Source organism: Mya arenaria, chromosome 7 (genome assembly GCF_026914265.1).
Source record: "Mya arenaria isolate MELC-2E11 chromosome 7, ASM2691426v1".
Lineage (NCBI taxonomy): Eukaryota > Metazoa > Mollusca > Bivalvia > Myida > Myidae > Mya > Mya arenaria.
The window spans coordinates 34,377,247-34,390,452 of record NC_069128.1 but is presented as its reverse complement, the minus strand read 5'-3'; the positions used below and the strand labels follow the sequence as shown (position 1 = coordinate 34,390,452).

Genomic DNA, 13,206 nt, shown 5'->3' with positions numbered 1-13,206 from the left:
GTTCCTTAGACGTTAAGCATGAATGTGGTACACCAGATTTAAATGTTGGGGACTTGCTGTTAAGCATGATGTACACGTACCAGGGTTCGTACATCTTGGGTCAAGAAGTCTCGTCTGTAAGCTCGTACACGAACCTACAAAAATCACAACCATAATTTGGTTGAGTTGATTGTTTTAAGAGTACTTAAGGACATTCATAAAGACTGGCCATTCTATGTTATGTATTATTACCGGTTAAGTTCATGTTGAAAATATCGCAAGTAAGAGCTTTAAGGTGACCATCTATGTTACTATACCGGGAAGCTCATGTTAAAACATTCGCCAGAACCAGCTCAAAGATAACCATCTATGTCACATATACTGATAAGTCTATGTTGAAATTATTGCCAGAAACAGCTCGTATTGATATTTTTCATAAATTTAACAATAATTATTTGAAAACTGTTTTGGTTGATTAAACACAGTAAATGATGGAAGCTAACTCACCACATTGTTGTTGAGTTGGGAAACCACTCGGTCAATTCTGCCAATGACGGAGTCAATCTTGAACTGAGTGACGGCATCGCCCATATCGTACACAAGCACAGACTGAAACAGCAAGAATATTTGTTGACAGAAATTGAGACATTAGTGACTTTTCATGTGAAATCTTGTGTTAACCAAATCATACTGTTTGCAAAATGACCTAAGCAAATTAAACACTCAGGTGTGATGTGGATAGTTACACCTGAGCTGTGCTTGATCGTGGAACAATACCTGTGTCTGTTGCTTGTACTTGGAACTGTGGTAAAATGAACAATAATAGTATTATTTTCATTGCTGTATCTGTACATAACAGAAATCACAAGACTTCCAGCTTTTACCAAAATAAAAAAAAACTAATTTTCCTTCATTTTCGTTTTTTGTCTAGTGAAATTTTTAAAAAATTGACCAGACTAATTCAAGATTTACTAGACCAGGCTGTTAGTTCAGACGAATTTGATTAATCTTACAGCTTTGCAGATGTTCTAGCAATTGTGCACCAAATTTTAAACCTTTAGTAAATTCCTTAAAACAAAAAATCACGAGAAGCTTTAAAAGACAAAAAAAAATATTATGAAAATTGTTAACCATTTCTTTTTCAATATTAACCAGTTGAATACTAGTTTAATATACATATTTCTAATTGTGAAAAAAACAAACCTGGTAGATATCCTCAGACACTTCTAGAAGAGAAACCAGTGGGAAGATCTGGCCAGTAACAAACTCAATTCTGAACACTGACGAGGCGGGAGAGTCGATCATATTGTATCGGACAAGGCATTAAGGCCTTTGTCGACATCATGGGCGGTCACTGTCAAGACCTCTTGAAGGACTGGGGCAACCTCGTTGATGGTGACGTCATATCTTTCAAAGCTGGTGAAGACTGGAGCATTATTGTTCCTGATCACAACGATGTTCACAGTCGCGGACGAGCTGCGGAATGGGTAAATAAGATCCTCAGCGTACACAATCAGCTGTGGAAATACAAGGAAAGCATTATTTCAGTGTGTTTTTTTACAAATGAGCTATAAAAGGGCACGATATAGGTTGATGAAAAATTATTTGTTTTTGATTTTAATGCATCATTATCTTTACCTCATTTACCTTAAATGATGAAAACCAAAAAAGCATACGCTTAGCGAACAGACCCCCCCATTCAAATTCCCTTTTTCCTTCAATCTATATTGTGATATAGCCTTTAACAACTTAGTAACTAACTCCTTTTAAACATCAAATTTCACTTATAAAGGAAGAATTTCAACATCATAAAAGCATATAAAATAGAATGTCATGAATCAGCTTCAAAGACAACAGTCAGGTATATACAGTTTAACATTCAAAGAAGTTAAATTCCTTCTTTCAAGATCGATGAATTCAGCAGTATTGAACCAAAACCCCAAACTTCACATACCATGGGATTAAAACTGCAAAGCTGTGCATTGTCTTGTTCCAAAGTTCAATTGAACTATGTTAGTGAGCTATGTTTTGCCTACTCTTATTTGATAGCTTATCCTGTAGTTGTTGAAAGACTCAGTTGTGAGGGCTCTGTTAATCGTAATCAGACCATTGATCAGGTGAATGGAGAACATATTATTCACTGTGTTAAAACTGGTGGATGCAATATCATACATGATCAAGTTCTCAGGACTTGTTGTATCGGCATCTGTAGCCCTGATGACCACCACACTGCTGCGGAGCACCTGTGACTGTTGTAGGCGGTTATCAACTGCTGAATGAGAAAATTATAAAATCAGTCTTATTCAACATGTTATTTAATGGATTAAAGACAAAGGACATTTCTTAATAATTGTATTTTATGAAGCTCATAAATTGTGATGTTTTTTAAACATTTTGACATTTAGCATAAGAAAGAATGTGACAAAATTGTTCTTCACCATGTTTTTCCACAAGTATGTTAATGTTTTAATTTATAACAATCCAATCTGAAAGTCATACCGTGAATGCTTGGTGGGTGTTTATTTGGCTAAGAGCAAGACTGTTGGTAATGTAAATGTCTCTGGTGGCAGTATTCAAGACAAAGTAGTTGGTACCTGGCACAAAGCCGTCCAGACGATACACAATGGTGGGGTGCCCTGAAGAAAAAGGAAATCATTGAAATTTCGAAACTGCGTTGCTTAGGCTGTTTGCTTTCAAGTGTAACAAAACAACTCTTCCATGAACACACTTCATATCTTACTTCAAAAACATCTCCGAACGCCAATATCATTTCAAGCATTTCAAAATTAATACTGGTTTAAGTTGTAACTTGGGCAACCAACTGTACACATATAGTCAAACAACACATTAATGATATATTCAAACGGAATCAAACAGGACTTATTTCTAAATCATATCAACATCATCCATGTTAAATTACTAATATTGACTTGTTAAACATGTATTTCTACCAATCCATTAGTAACTTTCAACAAAAAAATTCAAACATTAAAAAAATTGTTCAAGTAAACACATCAGCTGCCCAAAGCTTAATGACAGTTACACTTAATAACTTGTGCACAAAACCTTTGATCGGCCACCCTTGTGGATATTAAGCTACATTCAGACTTAGAAAATGATAATTTATGCAAGGATATGTTCGCGCCAAGTGCTATCTAGGTTTGTCATTTTTTATTCTGGGCGTTGCTGTTTAAGTATGGAGGCTCTTCAATCGAACTATGATAATCTTATGTAAAGTTTTTCTACAAACCAGCCCAAAATATTAGAAAATGTTCAATATTTACCCACAAAACTACTATATATCAAACAAACAAGTTACTTATACTACAAGAACACAATGATAAAAGAAAATAATTATTTAGTAATACATATGATTAGTATCAATTAAATTAATGACATGACATTTTTCCCTTTTAACATCTTCTATACAGAGCAGTCTGCATGAAAAAATATTTTTTTAATAAATTAATATTTGTTAATAACAAATAAAATCTGTCATTGCAGGCTATATGTATGTTTAAGGACTGGGCAGTTGGAATGAGGATCATATATGGACCAAAGCTTCACGTGACAATTGTGGTTAAGATATCTATTAAGACTCTGAGCCAGGCGTATATTAGCCCGCCTGTCGCTTGCATAAAATATTGACCCGCTGATGTCACACTAGATATATAAGAAAAAATAAATGAGGTACTATATTCATATTTATACATTTCTATTTATTTATCAATGTAAGACTGAGTAGTACAAAGCACATTGATGATAAAAATAAAAGATAATCAATATACCTTTATGTCATTATCAATAGCGCTGACGGTATAGAAGGTCGTGTTAATGCCCTGGTTGATTGGAATGGTCGTCCTGTTTGGTGTGTTGACAAACCGTGGCGGTCCACTGTCTCTCAACACATTAATCATTACACTAGCCCGAGATGTCTTCTGTATGCAGAGCGGTCGATTTTCAACGGCAGTCACGGTGAACGTAAATCGGCTGCGGACGCTATTTGAGAGAGATTTTCGCAGCAAAATGTCACCAGTGTTTGTGCTTACGTAGAAGAACTCCTGGTCAGTAGCATCACCACCATTGGAAAAGTACACAGAGTGCTAAAAAAAAAATTGAATTTTATTGAAAGATCCTTTATAAATTCACATTATTTGGTGACAAGTTGTACATAAAGCAGATGACCGACTTAATGTCTTGTTTATAAAGAAATCAAAACGGACAAAGCTAAAAATGTGGTATCTTAATAAAAGGGAGGTTAAAACTTACAGTGTATATGGTGTTCTGTGTTTTGTCTGATAACAGGCTATTGCGGATTGTTACCTGTCCAGTGGCAGTGTCCAGATCAAAGAAGCTTTATAGCGCGTACACAATGCATGCTGCCCTCCAGGTCGTCATCAGTAGCCATCACTTTGTAAACGACCTGCAAACATCCAAATAATTAGACAATTGTACCATTTTAATGAAACAACCAGTTTGACCAAATCATTGATGGTTGTTAACCGGTGTGGAATCACTCCTTAGGTAAGCAGAAATTTTCCTTGACAGGTGTTAATGTTTTATTATGCGAAGAGCTTAAAACCACTGTGCAGCGTTGTTGGTTGAAATCTGCACTTGAAAAGATGCCTTTTGTGCATGTTAAATACAGGTTCACTTGCACTTCAAAGTGCTGAGAGAACTTTAACTATCATCATTACACTTTATTGAATGAAACCAAGGTGTACTCTACACTTTACAAAATTATGTAAGGGCGTACAATACACTGCAAGTAAAATGTTATTGGCAACTTGAAGACTGATAGTTGTTAACAGTTATCAGTTGAATATTGATTCAATGCAGATGGAAAAATATATTATACACAATATTTATAGACGGTTATGTACAAAACAAAGAGATAGAATACTGAAAAAGCTCAGCTAGACATGTCGAATATGCAATTTTCAGATTAGGTATAGGATAAAATAATAGCCAATTGTCATGCCATGCAAAGAAAATAACCAAAAACAATTTGGAAGATGAAGGACTTGTATCAATTCTGCTAACGTTTACCCTAAGAAAAGACTTAGTGTCAATAGTGGTCTGCTCGTTGAGGTCAATTGAGAACGGCAGCTTGGTGAATCTACTGGTGGCGAGAGGTCACGTAGAACGGTCACGTAAACCATTGCAGTTCCAAACTTGGGGTTTTCCAATTGGTTGTCTGTGGTTCCATAGTCAACTAGAAAATAGAAAAATAATCAAGATCACCTTAACTAAAACTCATTATATGATTGTTGAATTCGTAACATATATTTTCAAATAATCCAACATCCTAATAATTCAAAACCTAGGAACAATTAACATATTTGATATAGCTACTTATTACTGCATCCAAATGCTTAGTGAATATCACAGTCTTATGCAACAAAATAATAATAAACAAAAACAAATAGATATCAAAGCGCGAGGCCCTGAAAGACTATCTGCGGGCAAATATGTAAGAGTTGCAAATTTTATTTGAACTATAAGAATGGGTGAAGAGCACATAAATAAAAGTGAAAAATGTGCCGACAGCGCTTGTGCCCACACTGGGCGAAGAAACAAACATATCTATATCTTTATGGCGTCTTGTGGCATTTTTTTTTTGTAAATGTCACTTCAATCGTCATAATCCCCCATCCCCATGTATTTAGTGTTATAATGCATTTCCTATTTCAATGGTTTCTAAAGGTTTTTCGTTGCTTTGGTTAGATATCATACGATAGGAAAATACAATACATCATACATATGTATATATATATATATATAACTAACATTTCCTTTTATTAACATACACGTTTTGTTTAGGGAAAATCATTTTTTTACAAAAAACTTCAGCAATAATTCCATTCAAAATGCACAGCTTTATATCAATTCAGTCGACGTATCTCCATGTATTTGAAGTTACAGTAAATGCTCTTTTCAATAGAGTCTAAAGGTTTTTCGGTGCTTTGATTAGATAGAATACGTTAGACAAATTTTATGAACTTACACGTTTTAATTCTTTAAGGAAAATGATTTTATTTTTACGAGCAACTTTAGCAATAATACCTTTTAAAATGCAGAGCTAAATATCAGATTATCGTTTTCCCGCAGTGAGGACAAACATGTGGTCAGTTAATGCACAGACCTATAAACCAGGTCTGATAGGTCCGTGGTTAATGTATGTAGAAACTATGTTTAGAATATAGGTCAGTTAATGAAGTTGAAACTATTTTTAGTTTATCGGAACTAGCCTGTTTTTATGAATGAGAATAGGATTGTGCTTTTTAAAGTTTATTGATAAATTTAATGTTATTCATGTTTAATGTAAGTACCTGTGTAGAAACAGTACTAGTGCTGTTATGAATGCTTCGTACTCTTTGGATGTTAAACAGGTTTAATCCGAACTACTTTGCTTCACCAAACGTATGCATGACTCACTGTCATATCAGGGCATGTGTGCTTATATAAATTGAAACCCTAATGTCTAAAACTATGCCAAGAATACACCGGAACGAAGCTTTTATGCAAAATTGAAAAACATCTCTTTAGAAATATAAACGCCTAAAATCATAGAATGAATAGTATCATGTTATTGGGTAGCAGGTAAATAATAATGTATAGTATTTGAAGCATTAGCAATGCAAAAACTGAGATACAACTATTTTAACACTAAGACAATAACTATATTTGTTTCTTATCTCATAAAAGTCAAATAAAAAATCACGTCAGGTTTAAATAACAAATCCTGCAGGCGATGGGACACTTGCGGTCAGTAATAATTTCTGAAACATCATGGCCTAAACTAGAGTGAATATCAATACTGTATGTTATCTTCTTACCAGAGCCTCCATTATCTTGACCCTCATTAATCTGATAAATATAACGATCTAAAAATAGTTATATTCTGCTAAAAATAAAACACCGGGATACATAATTACAGCGCGGAAATAGCCGAACAAGCAAAAACTCATGCTCGGACTGCAACACGACCAATACCATTTGTATGGTTTCGACATCATTCTGCTGAATATAGAGCGCATTGAGACAAAAAAATGGGTTAAAACGACATGAATAGAAGTAATTCTTTGGAGTTTGTGGTCTTAAGACTACCTGCGCGCATGCGCAGATAGTCTAAAAATGGCTGCTGAGTACTGCAATTAATGTAAGCTTCATGGTTTGCAAATACTAACTCCAAACTTACAGAGTATTCCTGTCTGCCTGTCAGAATTCCCTAATGAGGCTCCTGTTAATGAACACAATACATGCCCAAACCTCAACATCAAAGTATGTCGTCTGCCCGAAACTTCTGGTCTCACTTGTCAGGGAGCATGTCAGCTGATCCTGAAAATTATCTTTAAAAATTTGGACCATGTTTCAATTAAAAGATCGAATAAGGCAATTATGATCATAAATTTCAAGGTGTAACCTCGTTTTTAGCGTATTTAACTGTGTTTGAGCACATACACCATAACACATTTATGACATCGATTCCGATGGTAACTCCACGGATGAACCTCAGAGCACTCAAGCAGTATTACCAAGATATCTTACTGAAACGGAATCCTGAGCACACCATTTACATATTGAACTATTTTGAATGCTTATTCGCTGTTAGTAAGGGTGGAAAACAATTTTAATTTTGTGAAGAATTCTGTAAGTGATACATAGATCCAATGAAAGACACAAAATATATTTTTTATGTGGATTGTTGAAAAATATAAATATGGAGTAAGTCAAATCTCTTTCTGAAGCTCAAAATTAATCTAAACCCTGAGAAATGCAGATCTTAATACAGCAGTAAAATACAAAATAACAAATGTAGTATTCAACCATGTATTAATGTAAAATCACTTTTACAATGTAACCTTCGACTCATACTGAATTTCTATGTCAAATCAGCATTCCATAAAACGAGAGTGATGATAAACCTTGACTTGAACCTTTCACTTACTTTGTCAGCATCTGTGGCAGTAACTCGAAGGATTGAGGCGCCAACTGCAGTTTCCTCTGGGATAACCTCAATGAAGTTCACAGTCTGGCTTGAAGATGGGCGAGTTAACGTTATGCTGTACACCAATTGTGACGTCTGCTGTTGCTCGCTGGCCCGGAGTCTGACTGTCATAGGCGATCAGTCTCAACTGTAAAAACAAATTGATCATTAGTAAATTAAATTCTGACTGATATCAATTTACAGTACGGAGCTCTCAATAAGAACCAGCTGCCGGCAAAAATTGCAATAGGGCATGTTCAAATTTGAAAACATAAACTATTTTTAAATAGAACAAGTAGAAGCAGGTCAGTTACTATAATTCATATGTTTCAACAAAACTGTGCCTGAAGTAATATATAAACAGTTTAAGCGTTTTAAATAATCCTTTTTCAATTACAATAATTTTGATCAAACTGTTTGAATACTATTTTTCAGTTGCATTTTTTAGGTTGAATGTTTTATGACATATTCATAAAAGAAATGACAGAACTTTGCTGCAAGTAAATAACAGAACATGGTTGTTGTATTATCCCATATATTCACTTTAAAACCTTGGACAAACAGCCTCAGACAACTTACAATGTGTGGATATATATCAATTGTTGAAATTAAAGCTGAATTCTGAAAACATCTGCCCTCAACAATTGTTATGAAGCTGAAATCTGATTGGCTCTGCTCTGGATATATACATAAACGAATATTAAATGCTAGTCCAAGTCCATTCATTTATTATGAGTACCTGTCCATCAGCATCAGTAGCAGAAACAGTAAAGATGCAAGTTCCATTGACACTGTTCTCCTGTACGGAGGTGGAGACTACGGCGTGTTCAAGAACCGAGGCAGTACAGCCCTGGTGATCTGGATGGTCACTGATCCGTCTGTGCTTCGTCCTGGGCTTCCGTTGTCAGTAGCACGCACAGCAAACTGTAAGAATTAAAAGTAGATGATTTAACTTCCCCTATCATATCCATCATGTTACAAGAGCGCTGTGAAGTAAACACAAATTCTTAGATAAGCTACAATCCTGAAACATATATCAATTCTAACATCAATGATTTCAACTGGAAAGTATTCAAATACAGTCGAACCTCACTATGTTGAACTAATTGTAATGTAAGAATAAAGTTTTACCAGAGAGATCAATAGACTGCAAATTATATATATATAAATGCATCACATGCAAACCCACTAAACTGCCAGACTCTGCTCAAACTGAAATTAGACTTGACAGACCACAATATAACTACGAATGCAAACGCATCATTGCAACTTCAACTGCATTTTGGCAGTACAACATGACCTTGTCATCAGAGCTGAATTGCAATGTTAAAAAATGTGATGGTGTTAAACTGATTGACAGGCAAGTTTTTCCATGAAATAGTTAAATCATAGTTTGCTCGACCTGTGGCACTTGGTCATTTTATCTGAGCTTCATGCTTCAAAACCTTGAAAAGCTAAGTTGATTTGTAAAAGGTAGCCAAGAACAAAAAATCATTAAAGAGGACCCTAGGGCGATGAATTCCTGAAAGTGTTCCATGATTTAAGACTAATAAATTTCGCGTATTTTCAGAACTTATCATTATTGCACTGATTGATATGCACGGGTTACAAACACCAGTTTTCAAAACAATGAAGATCTATTTTATAGGGAGTTATCTTATATGACTTGAATTGAAAGCAGGGAAGCCAAAATCAACTGATTCTGAGACAAAATTTAAGAAAAAATGACATATAATGTAACTGTCAATCTGCAGCATTAATTCTAATAAGATTCCACATATTAATATATTCTACAGCAAAGTTGACCCAGAACATTGGTATCACAGACCAGGAAGGTGTAGATGTGTTGAAGCTGTCAGACTCAATGATGGAGGTGCCATGGAGTCCCAGAAGCTTGTGCTGGCGAGGGCTGGAATCTCTGTGGGGTGTTCTCGTTCAGTGTTAGATTCAAGGATGTAGGTGGAGTCCCAGAAGTATGTGCTGGCAAGGGCTGGAATCTCTGTGGGGTGTTCTCGTTCAGTGTTAGATTCAAGGATGGAGGTGGAGTCCCAGAAGCTTGTGCTGGCGAGGGCTGGAGTCTCTGTGGGGTGTTCTCGTTCAGTGTTAGATTCAAGGATGTAGGTGGAGTCCCAGAAGTATGTGCTGGCAAGGGCTGGAGTCTATGTGGGGTGTTCTCGTTCAGTGTTAGATTCAAGGATGGAGGTGGAGTCCCAGAAGCTTGTGCTGGCGAGGGCTGGAGTCTCTGTGGGGTGTTCTCGTTCAGTGTTAGATTCAAGGATGGAGGTGGAGTCCCAGAAGCTTGTGCTGGCGAGGGCTGGAATCTCTGTGGGGTGTTCTCGTTCAGTGTTAGATTCAAGGATGTAGGTGGAGTCCCAGAAGTATGTGCTGGCAAGGGCTGGAATCTCTGTGGGGTGTTCTCGTTCAGTGTTAGATTCAAGGATGGAGGTGGAGTCCCAGAAGCTTGTGCTGGCGAGGGCTGGAGTCTCTGTGGGGTGTTCTCGTTCAGTGTTAGATTCAAGGATGTAGGTGGAGTCCCAGAAGTATGTGCTGGCAAGGGCTGGAGTCTATGTGGGGTGTTCTCGTTCAGTGTTAGATTCAAGGATGGAGGTGGAGTCCCAGAAGCTTGTGCTGGCGAGGGCTGGAGTCTCTGTGGGGTGTTCTCGTTCAGTGTTAGATTCAAGGATGGAGGTGGAGTCCCAGAAGTATGTGCTGGCGAGGGCTGGAGTCTATGTGGGGTGTTCTCGTTCAGTGTTAGATTCAAGGATGGAGGTGGAGTCCCAGAAGTATGTGCTGGCGAGGGCTGGAGTCTATGTGGGGTGTTCTCGTTCAGTGTTAGATTCAAGGATGGAGGTGGAGTCCCAGAAGTATGTGCTGGCGAGGGCTGGAGTCTATGTGGGGTGTTCTCGTTCAGTGTTAGATTCAAGGATGGAGGTGGAGTCCCAGAAGTATGTGCTGGCGAGGGCTGGAGTCTATGTGGGGTGTTCTCGTTCAGTGTTAGATTCAAGGATGGAGGTGGAGTCCCAGAAGTATGTGCTGGCAAGGGCTGGAGTCTATGTGGGGTGTTCTCGTTCAGTGTTAGATTCAAGGATGGAGGTGGAGTCCCAGAAGCATGTGCTGGCTGAGGGCTGGAGTCTCTGTGGGGTATTCTCGTTCAGTGTTAGATTCAAGGATGGAGGTGGGGTCCCAGAAGTATGTGCTGGCAAGGGCTGGAGTCTCTGTGGGGTGTTCTCATTCAGTGTTAGATTCAAGGATGGAGGTGGAGTCCCAGAAGTATGTGCTGGCAAGGGCTGGAGTCTCTGTGGGGTGTTCTCATTCAGTGTTAGATTCAAGGATGTAGGTGGGGTCCCAGAAGTATGTGCTGGTGAGGGCTGGAGTCTATGTGGGGTGTTCTCGTTCAGTGTTTGATTCAAGTACACAACTTTGAACCCGGAGCACGCTGAATTCCCATTGTCTAAGGCTCATATCTACAAGAAAATGGATTTAAATGGATTTCATTGTTTGTACAAGTTACAATTTCATTTCTTTTCAGAATGATATCCATGATAGATCAACAATTAAGATTTAAAGGGATCTGACACCAGATGATCCCAAAATCATCAAATACAGTAGTTTCTTAAAGTCTAAATCATAGAATTGTCAATACTTGCTAGTACAAGGGGTGATCCAGAATTACATGGACTTCTTCCATATTTTCTATATTTTTCGTCCAAATCATTTAAAAATTTATGAATATCTTATTCAAAGTGTTCTGCAATGACGATATGCATTTCAAAATATCAGCAATGCACAGTCGGCCCACAGTCGGCCCACAGTCGGCACACCATCTTAAATGTACGTTAACAAACTTGTATGTATTATTCACAAGATGCTTTTTTTCCATGTTTTCTAAGAAATTCCGCCCAATTACGTCACATATTTCACTTACATCATACTAAAATACTGCTGAATTTTCTGCTGTCATTTCCATTTAAAAGTCGTTATATTCTGACTTGAATACAAGCACAGTCAGATACAACATGGCGTCATCGGACTTTGTAGGAGCACAAACGCTGACAGTTTTGCTTTGGATTGGAGAAAACACCGACACAGACTATGATAATGATGGCCGAGGTAGAAATGAAGCAACCTGTGTGCCCTTCATACGTATTCAATTGGCATCATTGTTTTAGAGAAGGGTGATATCTCATAGAAGACGATAAGGGAAGAGGACTGAGAGGGAAAGACGTTAGTGACATCGGTGAATAACGTCATCGAAGGGTATTGCCATTCGACAGTCCGTTCTGTAGCAAGTGATGTCGAGTATGGAAACGTGTATAGGAATTTTACATACTACTACTACTACTGCTGCTGCTGCTGCTACTGTTACTACTACTACTACTACTACTGGCACATACCATCTCTAAAAAGTGGCGGGGTGTAAACCTTGATGATTTTTTTTACTGCACATGGACAATGCCCCAGCACACACTACTGCATCGACCCAGCTTGAGCTAATCCTGTTAAGACTTTGAAACCGTCGCACATCCGCCATACTCGCCTAACTTGCACCAATGGATTTTTTTGGTACAGTAAACCTGCCATCGCTCGAGTATGCCAGGGTCTGAGCTTAAACCTCAAGGGAACCAATGTTTCGAATGACCCGAGTTTTCATTTTCCAGTCTGTTATGAAATAGCCATTGGACCGACTATTAAGTTTGAAGTCGTCAAACCGACTGTTTACTACGACACCGATTATGTGTTGCGTTGTGGAAATTGTTCATATGTTCAAAGGCTGTTGTATACTGAATGTAAACGAACAAAAACAATTATAATTTAATAAATACATTAAATAGTTATGTTTATTTTTTACAAAAGCACATTTTTAAAACAAGCAACATTTAAATATGACAGTACATATTATGGCATAAGTCATATTTAAGTTTTGAAAAATCTGGTATTGATTGTTGATGCAATTCTAATGTCTGTCCCACGAAACATTTCAAACTCATAATTATCTTCTCAAATGCCCTTAAATAGAGGTTATGGAAATACAGAGATAAATGCACTGTCCATTCTTTTGGAAAGCCAAGTTGTGTGTTGATAAATATACTGACGCTATTGGGAAAACAAACCCAGTAGATTTCAAAAGTTGAAAAAATATTTATCCATAATATTACAACATAACGTTTTCAGTATCATGACATCTACTAAATAGGGTGTTCAATATATATGTTTTGAACTATAAAAGCATGGTGATA

General features: G+C 37.2%; 1 protein-coding gene across 1 annotated transcript; it reads right to left on the bottom strand.

Moving 5' to 3' along the window:
* Positions 1-3,986: 3,986 nt before the first annotated feature.
* LOC128241090 (probable serine/threonine-protein kinase samkC) lies at positions 3,987-11,899 on the bottom strand. The gene is made up of 8 exons (XM_052958072.1): positions 11,895-11,899; positions 9,798-11,103; positions 8,709-8,893; positions 7,931-8,117; positions 7,181-7,320; positions 5,029-5,194; positions 4,303-4,402; positions 3,987-4,082 (listed from the first exon to the last, which is right to left on the bottom strand). Exons 1-2 carry the CDS (start codon positions 11,897-11,899, stop codon positions 9,831-9,833), a joined length of 1,278 nt encoding a protein of 425 aa, XP_052814032.1. The 3' UTR covers positions 3,987-4,082; positions 4,303-4,402; positions 5,029-5,194; positions 7,181-7,320; positions 7,931-8,117; positions 8,709-8,893; positions 9,798-9,830.
* Between the last annotated feature and the right edge of the window lie 1,307 nt (positions 11,900-13,206).